Source organism: Erinaceus europaeus, chromosome 10 (assembly GCF_950295315.1).
Source record: "Erinaceus europaeus chromosome 10, mEriEur2.1, whole genome shotgun sequence".
Taxonomy (NCBI): Eukaryota; Metazoa; Chordata; class Mammalia; order Eulipotyphla; family Erinaceidae; genus Erinaceus; species Erinaceus europaeus.
In genome coordinates, this window is record NC_080171.1 from 99,027,712 (window position 1) to 99,046,464 (window position 18,753).

At 41.4% G+C, this 18,753-nt stretch overlaps 1 protein-coding gene across 16 annotated transcripts in view; it reads left to right on the forward strand.

Moving 5' to 3' along the window:
- Window positions 1-18,753, forward strand: part of RALGPS1 (Ral GEF with PH domain and SH3 binding motif 1) — a 353,198-nt gene that overhangs the window by 124,569 nt on the left and 209,876 nt on the right. For all 16 annotated transcript variants that reach the window (XR_009552096.1, XM_060200191.1, XM_060200189.1 and 13 more), the window contains one exon: window positions 2,109-2,192. Coding sequence is in view for 15 of the 16 variants with exons in the window: in XM_060200191.1 (XP_060056174.1) it covers window positions 2,109-2,192 (84 nt within the window). In the remaining variant the exon portion in view is untranslated. The remainder of the gene's footprint in view (window positions 1-2,108; window positions 2,193-18,753) is intronic.

Genomic DNA, 18,753 nt, shown 5'->3' on the forward strand with positions numbered 1-18,753 from the left:
AAAAAAAACAATAACAACAACAATGAAACAGGGAACAAGTACCAAAAGATTGGGCAGCAACCATATCTCAGTCTTTGATAACTACATTTTAGTCCTTCAACATTAATTTTATGAAATATCTTTTTTTAGTTTTTATAACCCATACCTTTTCAGGACTGATTGACTTTGAGATTCCCAGGGAAGAGAGGCTCATATATTCATAATTATAATGGACAGTAAAATGCATTTGTAGAGCTGGAGAGATAGCATAGTCAGTATGCAAAAAGACACTTAAGCCTAAGGCTCTGATGTCCCATGTTCTGTCCCTTCTACAACCATAAGACAGAGTTGAACAGTACTCTGGTAAAATGACTAAATATACTTTATATTATTGTACTATTATAAAATATTATCTAATAATATACCTCATGAAGTGATTAAAGTTCCCCCCCCCCCCCTTCCCTCAGAGCACTGCTCAGTTCTGGTTTATAATGGAGCTGGGAATTGAAACTGGGCCCTCTGATGCTTTAGGCATGGAAATCTGTTGTGTAAACCACCATGCTATTTCCCCATATCAAAAAATTTTTTGTTGTAAAGATGGGATAGGAGGAGTAAATACAATTGACTTAGGTTAGACACAGTTGGAAAGAGATTCATAGATGTTTTCAAAACAAGAAGAATGACAGTAGATGGAGCTAAGCTCTGTATCTCAAAGAGCGCCTTTTGTAGACAGGTGGCCTGAATTATGTAAGAGAACACTGCAAGTTATAGTTCAGTGTCTGGCCTATGGAGAGTCTTGATAGATGGTAGGTTACTTGCTGTCATTTTCATTGCTTGGGATCTACATGGTGTCTGTGGGAAATTTGGGATTAAAGATGGTTGTATATTCTGTCTGGGTAGGCCTAAGGGTACTCAGCTTCTGGTTGTTTCCCAAAGCATTTCTCCTATATCCAGAGCTCCCCATTGTCTCTGGTCAGGCTTCCCACCCATCTCTCTGGCTTACAGTTCTCCCCTAAGATGCATTTGAAGGATAGGGCACTTCAAGTATAACTGCTTGGCCAACAAGTTTTGTCTTTGGCCCTTCCCATTGCCTTCCCCCATTTCTTAGTAGAACTCAGTCTGTATCTATTCCAGTTGCTTGATAGTTGACTCTCTCTAAAGATCTTGTAAAAATTCCAGGAATTTTACAATAAAAACTATTAATAATATTAAGGTCCCATATGAATTAAAAGGAGGCCTTATAACTTAGGGGTAGGGAGCTTCAGAATCCACTCCCCCCCCCCCCCCATTCTCTGCCAGGACTCCTCAAGACATAAACTAAGAATGTTGGGCAATTGGGTAATGGATTTTTGTGTCTCTTTTTATGTAGCTTCAGGTAATCCTATTTGATTGAATCTGTTGTCTCCTTTGGATAGGAGCCCACCTCACTGATAGGTAAAATTTAGTTAGTGTGATTATTTAAATTATAATTCTAAGCCAGTTGGAAAAAGACGAGGTTGGGGCCCCAAAGAACAGATTAAAGGGAACCTCCCTTCCTACTCCTTTCTGGCTTTATGAGAAAATGGGAGAGGCATTGAGGTAATCCCAGCAACTCTGACTCTAGTGGGCATGAATTGGAATTTTCCCTGACTCCCAAGAAGGGAGAGTATGGTATGGCCAATGAAATTCAAGATAGTTTAGTCAGAGTTTTTATTTTCAATTTGCCTGGGGCCCTGGAGTCATACCTATTGGGGAAATGGGGAAGACCTGTGGAGTTCAACAGTTAAAATATTGTGCCCTCTCCCAGACAGTTTGCTTCAAGAAGGGAGTTTTGACCCCCAGAAGAACTGGCAAAGTGGTGGTAGTGGGATTAAGACTGTTTGGTACAGAAGTCCTACAAAATATAACTGGAGTTGTAGAGGAAAGTATCCTACTTCTCATCCTTGCCCCTTGGGGGGTGGTGAAGCTGGGGGAAAGGGGAAAGGATGTACCTCTGTCAACAGATTCAGCTTTCCTCTCCACCCTGGTAAAGATCACCGAGTCAAAGCTTCAGCCCTAACCTATTTTATGTCCACATTCCTTTTAGATTCCCCTGGTATGTTTTGCTGTTCCGCTAGAATCACTGTTGAAATGAACTCTGTTCTTCCTAGGAACTTGCCAGCTGTGGATGGAGTAAGAAGGAGAAGCATAGTCTCGCCCCCAATGTTGTGGCCTTTACCAGGAGGTTTAATCAGGTAAGCAACACCTTGCCTGTAGCCTGAGCCTGAGCTTCCCTGTAGCCTGGGAAACCTTGTGGGGTTCAACCCAAGGCACCTGGCCTTAGGTCCAAGCCCCCTCTTTCTGAACCTTTATTCATTTTTGTGTCATCACAGTCCTTTCGTATTTGCATATATATATATATATATATATATATATATATATATATATATATATATATATATATTGATAGGACAGGAAAAAAGTGAGAGGAGGGGAAGGGATATATAGAGGGAGAGAGATAGACACCTGCAGCATTGCTTCACCACTTGTAAAGCTTCCCCCCTATAGCTGGGGGTTGGGGATTTGAATCCTGATCCTTAAGCATAGTAATATGTGCATTCTACCCAGTGTGCCAACTAGCCCCTAGTCCTTTTAGCACAGCAGTTTTAACTGTGTTTAATATATCTCAGTGTCTTCTAATTCCACTTAAGATAGAATTTGAGCAACTTAATGTGCCCTGTTAGGTTCTTCACAGTGGGTGTAACCCCTCATTTCTTGTCATTCCCCTCTACTCATGTTTTAGTCATTCTGGCTTCATTTTTCTTCATGTTCTATTTCTGGGCCACAATATGTACTCAGCTGTCAACCTGCATTTCTTTTTCCCAATTCTTTTTCTGGAGCTCCCAGTCAGAACTCAGCCTGAATATCCCTTTTTTCAGAGGGCTGCCCCAGATCCTCGGCCTATCCAAGGCCTACCATCATACTTCTCCATCTGGTCCTTGACTCATCTGCCCTCATTTAGCTCTTTAAACTCCGTCTTCCTTGCCATTCTCTGAGTATCCTTGGGGTAGGAACCGTGTCTATCTTGTTTATCACTGCGACTCTCAACACCTTACCCAATGTCAGACCTATGTGCAGTGAAAGAATGAGATGCTCCAGAAACAATTTAGTTATGTGACTAATAGTAGGTTATAAGGTTGTAGGGCTACAGGGTGTAGTTCCATATCACACCCACCACCAAAATTCTGTGCTCTCACCATCCCAGTGATCAGGGGACACTTCTTGAATTGAGTCTCTCTGAATTCCTAGTCGCCTTAGTCACTGACTCATGTAGACTGCCACAAACCAACTTGATCCAAGTAGAACCTTTGCTCCTGGTGTAAAGATCTGCTTCTTTACTTGTTAGAATGGTGATGGGGACTTAGACCAATTGAGGGAGATGGATTTCTGATTTCTCAGTCAGACCTTCAATCATCTTAAAAGAAAGCCTATAGGGAGTCGGCGGTAGTGCAGCATGTTAAGCACAGGTGGTGCAAAGCTCAAGGACTGGCGTAAGGATCCCAGTTTGAGCCCCTGGCTCTCCACCTGCAGGGAAGTAGCTTCACAGGCGGTGAAGCAGGTCTGCAGGTGTCTATCTTTCTCTCTCCCTCTCTGTCTTCCCCTCCTCTCTCCATTTCTCTCTGTCCTATCCAACAATGACAACATCAATGACAACAATAATAACTACAACAATAAAACAGCAAGGGCAACAAAAGGGAATAACAACAACAAAAAAGCCTATAGACCCTTTTGGCTAGACCAGACCCCTAAACAGTACTATTATTTCTGATTTCAAATGAGGATAGTGGTCCACTAGTTTCATAGTATATGTGCCTGAACCTCTAGGCGATGAGCCTGGGTTCCCTTTGGCCCTTACCTGCAGCTAGATTTTCCCTCCTGGAAAAGCTGGATTCTGTATGTCTCGATTGCTCAATCTGCTCCAGATTTCCTCTGACTTAGTTATCACCTCAGTGGAGAGGGAGCCTCAGAGAAGTGCCAGTTTACAACTTGAGTTCAGGCTGGAGTTATTATTATTGTTATTTTGTTATGAGATACACTAGGAAGTAAGAAAGCTCTTGATGCATCTGCATTAGGAGCTGCATTTGGAACAGGACTTGTTCTAATGAGAGAAGTTCTAGTGTTGGCAGTTAGCTTGCTTGAATAGTGAGCCAGTTTAGCCATACAAGTGACTGAAGTCCAAGCCCAGCCTGCACTGTACTGAAAGAAGCATCAGTGCTGTGTCATCTCACCACCAGCCCCCACCCTCCCTCCCTGCATCTGTCTCACTTTATCAGAAAAGGTCAGCCTGGAGTGGTAAAGTCCCAACAGTGACAGAGAGAGAGATAGAGAGACAGAGAAAGTGAGAGAGAGAGGGAGAGGGAGAGAGAGGGAGAAGGGGGGGAGGTTCTAAAGCCTTTTGTTTCTTTTTTCTTCCTTTAAAAAACCCTTTTTCAACTGGCCTTAGTCTTAAGGGAAAAAAAAATCCAGATGTGCACACTCACTATCAGGGGATCCATAGATTCCTTAGCAAAACTATTTGACTGGGAGCCAGCTCAGTCCCACCTTTGACCAGCTGCAGAGTTCAAGGGGAAGGTCCTTGGGGCCTCTGATGTAATCTGCTTTGCACTTAGAGGCCAGGTCAACTTGGCAAAGGACAATGCAGTTAGTTCTGCTAACAATTGCATTATATCCAACTCAGACTAAGTGATGAACTGGATGAAGTGAGCCAGAAGTGAAGTCAATTTTTCCTAAACAGAAGGCTCAGAGAAATGGTCTTGCTGCTGTCCTGTCAACCACTCATAGAAAGCAGCTCCTGGACACAGAACTCAGAGGTCTGAGTAGAAAACTGGCTGATTTTTGTGAGAGAAACTGATTGGCGTCCCTTCCTCATAGACGTTTTATTTTTATTTTTTTTAAATTTCTTTATTGGGGGAATTAATGGTTTACAGTCGACAGTAAAATACAATAGTTTGTACTTGTATAGCATTTCCACATAACAATACAACCCCCACTAGGTCCTCCTCTGCCATCTTGTTCCAGGACCTGAACCCCACCCCCCACCCCAAAGTCTTTTACTTTCGTGCAGTACACCAAATCCTGTCCAAGTTCTGCTTAGTGTTTTCCCTTCTGATCTTGTTTTTTCAAATTCTGTCTCTTCATAGGTGTGTGTGTGTGTGTGTGTGTGTGTGTGTGTGTGTGTGTGTGTGTGTACACAAAGCTTCTGATCAGATTCCAGATAAAGGAGACAGGTCACTCACTTTTCTAAGCCTCAGTTTATATGTTAATGAGAATAGTTATTGAGCATTCACCTTGCACGGTTATGAAGATTAGATGAAGTGATAATATGCAGAGCTCTTAGTACAGCATCTGGCATACAATAAGTATGCAAACATTTCTGGGTAGAGTAAGGGGGAGTGTGAAAATCAGCTGATTGGAGGGAGGTTGATATAGAATTTGAGATTCCTTGTGGCCAAGTCAGAACCCCAGTGGCCAGTGGCCTGAACAACTCTTGGGGGCTTGCCTGCTTCTCCTTAGGATTTTATTTTCATTAAGTAACTAAGACCTAGGTGCTTGTCTGGATTCACTTAAGGGTCTATTATGTATCAGGCTTGTGTGTCAGCCTGAGTGATATATCATTTAGCATAGAAATTCCACCTCAGAGTTCATTCGTAGACACTTCAAAGGTCTGTGGACAACAGGCGAAGAAGCTGAAATCAAAAGGAATGAAGCAGACCAGGTCTGATTGCTAGCTCTACAACTTACCAGCTGTTCTATCTTGAGTTATCTTTTTTTTTTTTTTTAAACTAATTACTAGTTGGGAGGAGTCCCAGAGGACCACCTCTGGCACATTATATGCCAGGAATCAAACTTAAGGCCTCGTGCTTGAAAGTCCAACACTTTATCCACTGTGTTACCTCCTGGGTTATCTTTGACTTCTCACCTTCTTCATTTATAAAACAGGAAGAAGAATTTCAAGTGGTTTTTGAAGATTAAATGAGAACCATAGATGTAAAAGATTTAGCTCAGCACTTAATACATAATAAGCAATGTTATTTTAAAAAGATACAGAGACCCCACCAATGTGTCCTGGAGCTCAGCTTCCCCAGAGTCACACCCTACTAGGGAAAGAGAGAGGCAGACTGGGGGTATGGACCGACCAGTCAACGCCCATGTTCAGCGGGGAAGCAATTACAGAAGCCAGACCTTCTACCTTCTGCAACCCTCAACGACCCTGGGTCCATGCTCCCAGAGGGATAGAGAATGGGAAAGCTACCATGGGAGGGGGTGGGTTATGGGGATTGGGTGTTGGGAATTGTGTGGAGTTGTACCCCTCCTACCTTATGCTTTTGTTCACTAATCCTTTCTTAAATAAAAAATTAAAAAAAAAAAAAGATACAGAGAAGTGTGAGTGAGGTGGTTGGTTTGCAGTTGTGTCCTGAAGATGCTACAGAGATAGAAAGAGGTGAAAGGGGTAGGGAGCCCTTGGAGAAGTTGGCTTTAGTCCAGACTCTACTACTCTGAATCCTTGGGACTTACCTTCTTCTTTCTAGGTTTCAGGACTCTTATATTGAAACATAAATAACACAGGACCAAAGGCTTGCAAGGTTTAGCCTGAGGAGCTAACATGGCTACAACATGGCTACTTGACACAGTTCAGGAAGAGGTTAGAATTCACATGTTGCTCAGGACTGACAGCTCCCCCAATCCAGATGTTGCTCCTCTAGGCAATGCCTTCCTCTGTGCTGGGTATTCCCCTCCTCTGTGTCACAGCTGCTTGTAGCTCCAGGCTCATATCTTATTCTGAGGGCAACCCCAACAGAAAAGTTCTACCTTTCTTATTTATCACAGGATTGAGAGGCAACATTAACTTCTCTTTCATACCAAAATAGTCCCCCAAACAGTGATTTCTGTCTCTGTATTAAGCCCCCTTTACTTGAGGCCTATCACTTCTATATTTATTATTTAGATATAGTAGGCCTATACTGAATATGTAATATGCTCTGAACTAGGTTCAGGAGGTGAACAGCAAACTAGATATAGTCCTTGGCTTTGTTAGCTCATAGTGTGGTATGGGAAACAGATGCGATAAACGTGATTATAGCCCAGGAACTCAATGGTAAGATGGAGAAGCCAGAAGAGAGGTCTCAGTAGGAGGAAGAGAGGCCATCTGTTCCACTAGCCCAGGTGAGAGGAATGAGCTATAAAGTTGCTGGGTTCCCGAGAACATTAGGAAACCAGTGATGTGGATATTTCTGGAGTCATCTGGGTTTGGAACCATTGGGACTAGATGAGTGTTGTTAAAATTCAGAGGCTCCAGCTGGCCGGGCTAGAGTCGCGGTGGTAGACAGAGACTCGAGGACACACGGCTGGGCAGGGAAGCTGTATTTTTTTATTCAGGAACAACGATTCATAAACTAAACCAAACTAATCACCAAACAGAACTCTCCTGCCTCCTTCCCCCGCTGCGGCGCCAAGAACTCTTGAACTCTGGAACTCTGGAACTCTCTTGGGGTTCCTTGGGGCGGGGACAAGTGGGCCCGCGAAAACTAGCAGGACTGAACCAATTTTCTTGGCAGGGGGAGAGCATAGAACAACCCAATGTGGCTAGCTCAGTCGGTAGAGCATGAGACTCTTAATCTCAGGGTCGTGGGTTCGAGCCCCATGTTGGGCGCCATTTGTTGTTAAAATTCGGAGGCTCCAGCTGGCTGGGCTAGCTTCACGGGCAGGTAACAGAGACTCGAGGACACACAGCTAGGCAGGGAAGCTGTATTTCTTTATTCAGGAACAACGATTCATAAACTAACCCAAACTAATCACCAAACAGAACTCTGTTGCCTCTTTCCCCCCACGGCGGCGCCAAAAACTCTTGAACTCTGGAACTCTCTCGGGGTTCCTTGGGGCGGGGACAAGCAGGGCCCGCGAAAACTAGCAGGACTGAACCAACTTTCTTGGCAGGGGGAGAGCATAGAACAACCCAATGTAAAGCATACAACAGATGAGAACACCCAGGGAGGAGCAGGCACGAATAAGAACCAGAGGATTACTGATAAAGGGATGGACAGAGGATAAGAATAAGAGAAAGAATATGCTGGAGGCAGGAAGAACACCGAGAAAGGGTATCGTGTTAGAAATCAGTGTTTCAAGAGTGAGGGAATATTACAGAATGGGTCAACTGAGAGAAAACTGAAAAAGGTTAGTCCTGTGAACTTAGCATCATAGGCACGCTAGGGACCTGTGCAAGAGCAGTTTGTAGGGATGTTAAATGGAGATTGGACACTGGCCATGTGAGTAGTAGGGGATATGAGGAAATGGAGAAAACAGGTGGAGGGGATACTTAGAACAGTGAGTTCCCAGGAGAAAGATAAAAAGGGAGTGACTGGAGGGGGTCAAAGATATACAGGGAGGTGATTTCATGTTGCTTTTTCTTCTAACTGGGTAGAGTCTTGAGGGTATTTGTGCTTAAAATGGAAGGAACCAGTGCAAGGGGGAAATTTTTTAATAAGAAAAGGAATACTTAATGAAATGAAGTCGAGTCAAAACACTGGATAAGACAGAGGAACCTCTTCCAGGATACTAAGGCTAATCAGCAGAAAGGAAGGAAAGGGGTAGATGTATGCCCTGTTTGGTGCAAACTAGTTCATGGCATGTATATCCTTGGTGAAGTGGGAAGTGAAAAGGGAAGCAGGAAGGTGTGAGGATTGAGAGGTTTGGGGGAAAGCTTGTAAAATGCCATTGGAGGCAAATGAGTGGACCCACTCACACTGGGGCTTAGCAAAGCAGACTCTTTGGAAGGATCAAGGGAACTTGATGGGGAGGAAATGACAAATGATCCACAATCAGTCTATTCATGACAAAGGACAGTGAGGAAAAGGGCTGCCAGGTGCTGCAGTGTGTGGTGAGAGGGAAGAATAGGCATGTGGAAGAGAATAAAGGACTAGATTAGAATGTTTTTATTTTTGCTTTTTTAAATTTATTGTTTGTTAGTGACTTAATTATGCTTTACAAAATTAGAAGATAATAGGAGTATAATTCCAGACTAGAATGCTTTAAGATTGTATTTCAAGACTGGAAGTTTTAAGGTTTCTAGTGCAGAGCAATCCTGAGTAATTATGAGAAGGAGGTGGCTGAGTGGGTAACTAGGTAGTGATGGCTGAAGGAGTCAGGTGATCTTAAGGCCAGGGTCATTCTTAGTGCTGCTGATACTGCCTAAGGGAAGAAGGCAGGATTTGGTGTATAGAGAGGAAGATAGCCATCAAAGCCTGATCTGCTTATTATCTCTGAAGTTTTATTTTTTACTTTATTTATAAAATAGAAATACTGACAAGACCATAGGATAAGAGGGGCGCTACTCCACACAATTCCTACCACCAGAACTCCATATTCCAATCCTCTCCCTTGATAGCTTTCCTATTCTTTATCCCTCTGGGAGTATGGACCCAGGGCTATTATGGGGTGTAGAAGGTGGGAGGTCTGGCTTCTGTAATTGCTTCCCTGATGAACATGGGCGTTGACAGGTTGATCCATACTCCCATCCTGCCTCTCTCTTTCCCTAGTTGGGTAGGGAACTGGGGAGGTGGGGCTCCAGGACACATTGATGGGGTTGTCTGCCCAGCAAAGTCAGATTGGCATCATTCAGAACCTGGTGACTGAAAAGAAAAAAAAGTTAAGATATAAAGCCAAACAAATTGTTGATTAATCATGAACCTAAAGGCTGGAATATAGCAGGTGAAGATTTGGGGTCTCTGTTTTGGAAAAAGCTAGTAGGTCTATTTTAGGCATATCCCAAGTAGTCCATGACTTGACTAGTTTTTTCTTGCACCTGACGTCTAATGTGCAAGCCACCTAAGTTATTGTCTGGGGGAAGATGTGATAGTTGGAAAAAGGACTAGAAAGCTAGATCAGGGAAGAGAGTAGCTCCCAAATAAGGGAAAAATGTATAGATATTGTTAACTGTGAACACCATCAATTTGATCTGGAGCCCATAGTCAGAACAGGAACCTGTGTAACCTCTGCATCCCTGTAGGTCTGAGCTCACGTTCCATGGTCATGGCTGGGAACCTTCCAGGCTGTGCCAATTTCAGGACCCGTCATCCTCGGGTGACAGGCAGAGTATGCTATCCAACCTCCCTTTTTACTGTCAGGGTTATTGCTGGGGCTCGCTGCCTGCACTATGAATTCACTGCTCTTGGCAGCCATATTTTTTCTATTTTATTGTATAGAACAGAGAGAAATTGAGAGCAGAGGATAAGATAGAGAGATAGATAGGGAGAAAGATAGACACCTGCAGACCTGCTTTGCTGCTTGTGAATTGTCCCCTCTACAGGTGGGGAACAGAGGACTTGAATCAGGATCCTTTGTGGGTCCTTGTGCTTGATGCTATGTGCACTTAATCAAGTGTGTCACTGCCCAGCCCCCTATCTCTGAAGCTTTACACTTTCCAGAATATTTAAAAAAAAATCAAATATGGGGAGTCAGGCAGTAGCGCAGCAGGTTAAGTGCAGGTGGTGCAAAGCACAAGGACCGGCATAAGGATCCTGGTTCGAGCCCCTGGCTCCCCACCTGCAGGGGAGTCACTTCACAAGTGGTGGAGCAGGTCTGCAGGTGTCTTTCTCTCCCCCTCTCTGTCTTCCCCTTCTCTCTCCATTTCTCTCTGTCCTATCCAACAACAACGACATCAACAACAACAGTAACTACAACAATAAAACAACAAGGGCAACAAAAGGGAATAAATAAATAAATACTTAAAAAAATTAAAAAATCATATATATATGTTACCTTTTCAGACTACCATCTTTCATTTAGCAGTGTGCTTTTAGTACTTATTTATATTTTTATATATTGGTGACTTATTTTTTTCATTAAATATAATTTTATTGTATTGTATGGATTTATTAGTTTATCCGTTCATCAACCAAAAGACATTTTAGTTACTTCCAGTTTTTTATGTATATGAGTAATGTCACTATAAACGTGTGCTTTTTTTCATGAGAAGATTTTACATAAACTGGGTAAATTTCTAGAACTGCAGTTACTGGATCAAATCTCTACCATTTTGCATTCCCACTAGCAATGGAAAAGTTTGTGTTGCATCCTGAGAAAAAATAAGAATGAGAGCATCACATTTCTTTCTTTCTCTCTTTTAATGAGTCAATTCTGTTCTTTTAAATTTTTATTTATTTATTATTGGATAGAGAGAGAGAGAAATTGAGAAGGGAGGGTAAACAGAGAGGGAGAGAGACACCTGCAGCCCTGCTTCACCACTCATGAAGTTTTCCCTCTGCAGGTGGGGGCCAGAGGCTTGAACTTGACTCCTTGTGCACTGTAATGTGTGTGCTTAACTACCTGGCCTCTAGCATCATGTTTCTAAAGAAGATTTTTTAACAATTTATTTATTTTCCCTTGTTTTTTATTGTTGTTGTAGTAATTATTATTGTTATTGATGTTGTCGTTGTTGGATAGGACAGAAAAAAATGGAGAGAGGAGGGGAAGACATAGAGGGGCAGAGAAAGAGAGACACCTGCAGACCTGCTTCACCGCCTGTGAAATGACTCCCCTGCAAGTGGGGAGCTGGGGGCTTGAACCGGGATCCTTAGATCCTTATGCAGGTCCTTGTACTTTGTGCCACGTACACTTAACCCGATGGCGCTACCACCTGACTCTCAGCATCATGTTCCTTAATGTCAAACTATACTACAGGGTTATTATAGTAAAAACTGCTTGGTATTGGAAAACAAATAGGCAGATTGGTAGAATAGAATTGAAAATCCAGAAATAAGTCCCCACACCTGAAGACAACTAATTTTTGATGAGGGGAGGGACAAAAATATCAAACAGAGAAAGAAGACTCTTTTCACCAAATGGTGTTGGGGAAATTGCGTTGAAATATGCAGAAGAAGGAAACTGGACCACAACATATCATCATACACAAAAGTCAACTCCAGATGGACCAAAGACATGAACATTAGACCAAAAACCATCAAATACATAGAAGAAAATATTGTTATAACACTTCAAGATGTTTGCTTTGGAAACAATTTTGAAAAATCAAGCCCAACAATGAGGAAAATAAAACCAAAAAAGCAAACAAATTAAAAACCAGCAGTGCTACATCAAACTGAAAAGCTTCTGCAAAACCAGAGGACCTCTTAACAAAACATAAAGATAGGAGTTGGGCGGTAGTGCAGCAGTTAAGCGCACGTGGCACGAAGCGCAAGGACCGGCGTAAGGATCTCAGTTCGAGCCCCCGGCTCCCCACCTGCAGGGGAGTCACTTTACAGGTGGTAAAGGAGGTCTGCAGGTATAAAAGAAAAACAAAAAACATAGATACCCTACTGACTGGGAGAAAGTCTTTATATGTCATATAACAGACAAAGAGCTAATGACTAAAATATATGCAGAAATCATACAACTCAGCAATAAAAAAACAACACCATTAAAAATGAGGAAAGGACATAAACAGAATTTTTTCCCCCATTTTATTATGGGGTTAATTGTTTACAGTGCCAGTTTTTGTTTTTAATTTGTAAATAAATCTACTTCTATTAATGTCAAGATAATAATTATCTTAACTTATCAGCTTTCACAGATAGATTTTTTCCCCCTCTTCTCGCTGATAGAATTGGAGTTCAGACCCCTTTGGTCATCTTCCCCTAGTGTTTATACCCCTGGGAATATGGGCCAAAGTTGTTTATGGGGTGCAGAAGGCAGAAAGTCTGGCTGCTGTAATTGCTTCTCCACTGGACATGGGCTTTGGCAGGTCAATCCATACCCCCAGCCTGTTTCTGTCTTTCCCTAGTTGGGTAGGGCTCTGGGGAGGTGAGGTTCCAGGACTCATTGGTTAGGTTGCCCAGGGAGGTCAGGATGAAATTGTAATAACATCTGCAACTTGGTGGCTGAAAGGTATAAAGGTATAAAGCAGGACAAAATGCTTAATGAATAGGAACCATAAAGCAGGAATAGAGCAGATGGGAACAGGGATTTTAGGATGGACAGAAGCTAGGAAGTCTGTTTTAGGGCCTCATGACTGGTGATTTTTGCTGGAGCTTGATACCTAACCTGCAGGTGGACTAAAAATATTGTCTGGGAACATGGTGTCAGAGTTGAGAATAGGATTAGAAAACTAGATCAGGGCAGAGAGTAGCTCCCAAACTTGAAGAAAACATAAATATGATTAGTTATTTATCACGTCAGTCTAACCTGGGGCCCATATCTATTTATATTTAGCACAGGAGCCAGTATAACTTTCAAGTCCCTGTCAGTCTGTGTTTCCAGTACATGTCCACAGCTGAAGAGTGGGGCAGTCCTTACCATTGGTAGTTCATAGTGAGGGGATGGTCCTGAAGAAGCCCACAAGAAGGCTTATGATGACATTCCTGATGGAAATGACCAGTGATAGTGGGGAGAGGAATCTATTAGAGGTCTAGGCCCATTGAGTCTATGGGGGAACCCAAGGATTCCCTGACTAGAGCCCCAGGTGATGAGGTGACCTGGCAGTAACCAAGAAGGCCATCATTAAGTGAGCCAGTCTCTTGCCCTTTTCCAACTTTTGTAGTCCCTTCTTTACCCGACAAACTTAGGCTACCTGAGAAGCTTAGACTTTCTCCCAGTTGTTAAAGGATTGGGTGTCATTTGTTGTATCCAAACTGATAGTAGGTTTATGGGATCTAGCTTCAAGTTAGGGAGGAAATACACCTAGGATTTTAGTGGGGTCTAAGCTAACCTTGACTTTTACTGCATTTACTTTTTTCATGATTCTAATAAAGGCTGTCATAGAGACGATAATTACCCTTTGGTTAATAAATAATTTTCTTCAGTTTATCTCTTGGCTAACTGTATATCACAGAGGACTGTTAAACAATTTTATTTTGAGGTATATTGTTGCACCTAAGTCATGAACACATACATGTACCCAGTCCCCTAGACCCTAGCCTATATATGTAGGATCTGTAATTTTGCTAGAGAAAGCACCATCTGGACTGAAACTAGGTAAGTCCCATGTGTTATTGGTGTTGGAAACTTGATATCTCCAGCTGGCATTGTCGGTGGATACAATCCAAAGCAAAAAGGAAGTGGCGACATAATGTGGCATGGTGGCACTGGTTGCATTGATTTAATTGAAGTCAGCACAGGCAGTATAATAGGAAAACAGGTCCAGAGGAGAAGCATCAAGAAATACAAGCAAAGTCCCAGAGGTTCCAGAACTGGGAGAAATACAGATTTTTAAAGAGAATGAGGGAAGGTTCCTTGTAGTCTTGGGACTTAAAAAAGGCAATAGCTAATTATTATTATAACCAGGTTAGTTGAGAGCTTGTTTTTCTTTAAAAAAAAAAAAAAATCCCATGGTTGGGATTTATCTTACTGTACTTGACCTCACTGTGCTTTATGTCATTTAATGATATCTACTAACAACAATATCTTAGATAGTGACTGGACCAAATGATCCCAGTCCATCTGCAATATCAGAGTTTTTATTAAAGAAGATACCCAACAGGCATATGAAAAAATGCTCAAAGCCATTTATGATTAAAGAAATGCAAATAAAGACCACAACGAGCTACCACTTTACACTGATGAGAAAGTTATGCGTTACAAAGAAAACAAACAGCAAGTACTGTCAAGGATATGGGAAAAGAGGAGTATTTGTTTGCTTCTGGGCATGTAAACTGGTTCATCCTCTATGGAAAATGGTCTGGAGCTTCCCACAACATTAGAAAGGAGTCTCCCCTATGGTCCAGCAGTTTCTCTTCTAGGGATCTATCCAAAGAGCACAAAACACGTATCAACAAGAGCTAGTAACAACAATTGTTGGAGAGGTTATAGGAACCCTCCTGTGCTGCTAGTGGGAATGTAAATTGATTCAACCCCTGTGGAGACCAGTCTGGAGAACTCTCAGAAGGCTAGAAGTAGACCTACCCTATGACCCTGTAATTCCTCTCCCCGGGATATATTCTTAGGAACCAAACACACCCATCCAAAAAGATCTATATATGCTTATGTTCATAGCAACACAATTTGTAACAGCCAAAACCTGGAAGCGATCTAGGTGTCCAAGAACAGATGAGTGGCTAATAAAGTTGTGGTATATAAACATAATGAAATACTACTTAGCTGTTAAAAATGATGAATTCACCTTCTTTACCTCATTTTCAATGGAGTTTGAAGGAATCAAGTTATATAAGCCAAAAAGAGAAGGATGAATATGGGGTGATTCCACTCATAGACAGAAATTGAAAAATAAGAACAGAAAGAAAGCCAGGTGGTGCCACACCTGGTTGAGTACACACACTACAGTCTGTAAGGATCCAGATTCAAGCCCTTGGTCCCCACCTGTAGGGGGAAAGCTTCACAAGTGGCAAAGCAGGGCTGGGCTACAGGTGTCTCTCTCTTTCTCCCTCCTTACCTCCCTTCCCCCACCTCAATTTCTCTCTGACTCTATCCAATAATAAATAAATAAATAAATAAAAATTTAAAAATAAAGAACAGAAGGGAAAACACAAAGCAGAACTTGACTGGATTTGGTGTATTGCACCAAAGTCAAAGACTCGGGGTAGGGGGAGTGTTCAGGTACTAGAACATGATGACAGAGGAGGACATTGATGGGGAGTTAGAGTATAATGCATAAAATTAAAAATGTTACACATGTACCAGCTACTGAATTTTACTGTTGACTTATTTTACTGTCGACTTTTTTTACTGTACTGTTTTTAATCCCCCAATAAAGAAAAATTAACAAAAAATAGGTATCTATATATACACCTATGTTTGTAACAACATAGTTTGTAATAGCCAAACCTGAAAGCAACCCAGAAGTTCAATAGATGAATGGTTAAGAAAAGTATGGTACTTATATATAATGGCATACCAATACCACTCAGCTGTAGTAAATGATAAAATATTCTTTTTCCATGTCTTGAATAGAACTTGAATGAATTATGTTAAGTGAGAGAAGATAGAAGGAGAAAGACAAATACAGGATGTTCCTAATCTGTAGTATAGTCTGCCCTATAAGCTTACAGTATTGTAAACCATTATTAATCACAAGTAAGGACAAGGAAAGGGAAACACAGGGTGAAACTTGGACTATTGCAGCAAAGCAAAGGACTCTGAGCTGGGAGTGATGAGTGAGGAGTGTGTCAAGAACTATGGACTGCTGGAAAACACATAATGTATTTTTCTGTTTCTGTATGCAAAAAAATGTCATGACTTTTCTGACAACCCAGTAAGTACATGATGGTGTACTTGATGGTGTACATGATGGAGAGGGATTTGGATTGGTGGTGTGTGCAGTGTGAACTATACCTTATAATCTTACAACCTTGTAAACCACTATTTTTACAAATAAAAAATGGCTGGGGGCAGGTGGTAGCATAGCGGGTTAAATGCACATGGCGCAAGCACACTGACATGCACTTGCGCCATGTGCAGGGGTCCTGGTTTGAGCCCCTGGATCCCCACCTGGAGGGGGTCACTTCACAAGAGGTGAAACAGGTCTGCAGGTGACTGTCTTTCTTTCCCCCTCGCTGTCTTCCCCATCTCTCTTGATTTCTATCTGTCCTGTCCAAAAACAACAGCAGTAACAATAACAACAACAACAAGGACAACAAAAATTGGTTAGAGGGGAAAAAAAAAAAAGAAAATTTAGTCATTCTAGTAGGTATGTGCTCATTCCACTTTTCTTCAGTTTATCGAACCCCTTCTGGACATGTCTGTCTGGTCCTGGTTGCTGTACATAAAGAAGGATTGTCATACAAAAGTGGCTGTCAGTATCAGTGGCCAAAGAGGAAGGGGAAAGAAAGCATGTAGTAGCAGGATCAGGTGAAGGATTCAGGGGTGGGAAGTCAAGCAGTCAAAGTTTTCAGAGAATTGAGGGATCCTACTGTGGTAAGATGAATTAATGAATTAATATACTTATTTATTTTGGATAAAGACAGAAACTTAGAGGGAAAGAGGGGGAAGTGAGAGGGAGAAAGAGAGAAAGAAACCGACAGCACTGTTTCACTGCTTGTGAAACTCCCCCATTATAGAGGGGAACCAGGGGATTGAACCTTGGTGGGAAAGATTTTTTTTTTTATTTTAATGAAAAGATAGTATTTTGAACTGGGAGATATCTCAGAAATATAACATAGGACTTGCGTACATGGAATCCCATGTGGTCCCTGTATCACATCTCTCTTTAAAATGTTTTTAAAATATTTTATTTATGTATTTACTGGCTAAAGACAGAAATTGAGAGGGAAGAAGAGATAGACAGTGAGACACCTACAGACCTGCTTCACTGCTGCTTGTGGGTGTCTTTGTATATTGTAATATGTGCACTCAGTGTGGTGTGCTTCTTCTTGCCACCATAAAAATGTACATCTTTAAAAAAAAAATATATATATATTTTCAACCTCCAGGTTAAAATGCTGGCACTATGAATACAATGGTCATGGAAGCCATTTTTTCTCCATTTTGTTGGACAGAACAGAGAGAAATTGAGAGAGATGGGGAAGAGAGAAAGACACCTGTAGACCTGCTTCACTGCTTATAAAGCATCTCTCCTATAGGTAGGGAACCCGGGGCCCAAGCTTGGAGCCTTGCTCAGGTCCTTGCTCTTAGTACTATGTGCACTTAACTACCCAGCCCCAGATCTTTTCTGTTTTCAGAGACGGAGAGGTAGTGAGAGAGACATTAAAGCTTCAGTGGGGGGCTATGTCACATGTATGGTAAAGCAGCACAAGTGAATTATTTCACCAATCCAAAGAGATAAAGTTCTTAAATTTTGATTTTCCTTTATTTTGTGCTTTGTTTTTATTTGTGGTTGATTAAACAAAGTTCTCGTGTTCATTATAACTGTTTTGTGCATTTGTAATACTTTTGTTGCAGTTCTCAGGGAATAATTTAGTTTCTGGTGGCTAGACTCCAGTGCTAGCTACCCCAAGACAATAATAATAATTTAGAAATTACATAATCTATTATAAAAGGTTATTAATAGACAACCCAGAGGCATTTGCTCCAGGTGTGGAAAAGACTATGAATGTATGGGAAATAATGGAAAATAATGGAAACACTATTAATGTATCCCACTGTTTATAGTAAGAAGCTGAAGAATAAAAATCATATTGTCATATTAATTGAAAAAGCATCTGACATAATTCAGCATCTATTCATGATAAAAAAAAAAACCACCTCCACAAATTAAGAATGAGGGCTGTTTTTTCAACTCAACAAAAGATATCTACAGAAGTCCTGTTGTTCACCTGAAAAACTGATGAAAAACTGGATGTTTCCCGCCTAAGATTGGGAGCAAGGCAAAGAAGGATGTATTTTCTCATCACTTCCATTTAATATCAGCCTGGAAGTCCTTAATAGTGCAATAAAGTCAGGGAAAAGAGATGTACAGGTGAAAAAGGAAGAAATAAAATGGTCTTTATTCACAGATAATATATAGAAAGTCTCAAAGAAATCTATTTTTAAAATTTCCTGTAGTGAGAAAGTGAGTGCTATAAGGATGCTATACAAAATCAATATACGAAAGCGTTCCTCTCCACTACCAAGGGATAATTGGGATTTGAAATTAAAAAAAGAAACACTTTATAGTAGGACACACCCACACAAAGAAAAATATTCAGGCATACTTGTGAGAAAGTAGGTATTACGTTTTATATGGAAAAAATGAGATACTGCTGAAAGAAAACCAAGTAGATCAAAATAGAAAGATTTACCTTTATATACAGCACTCTATTAAACTTTCAGCTCTCCAGATTTATCCATTGATTCACAACCCCAATCAAAATC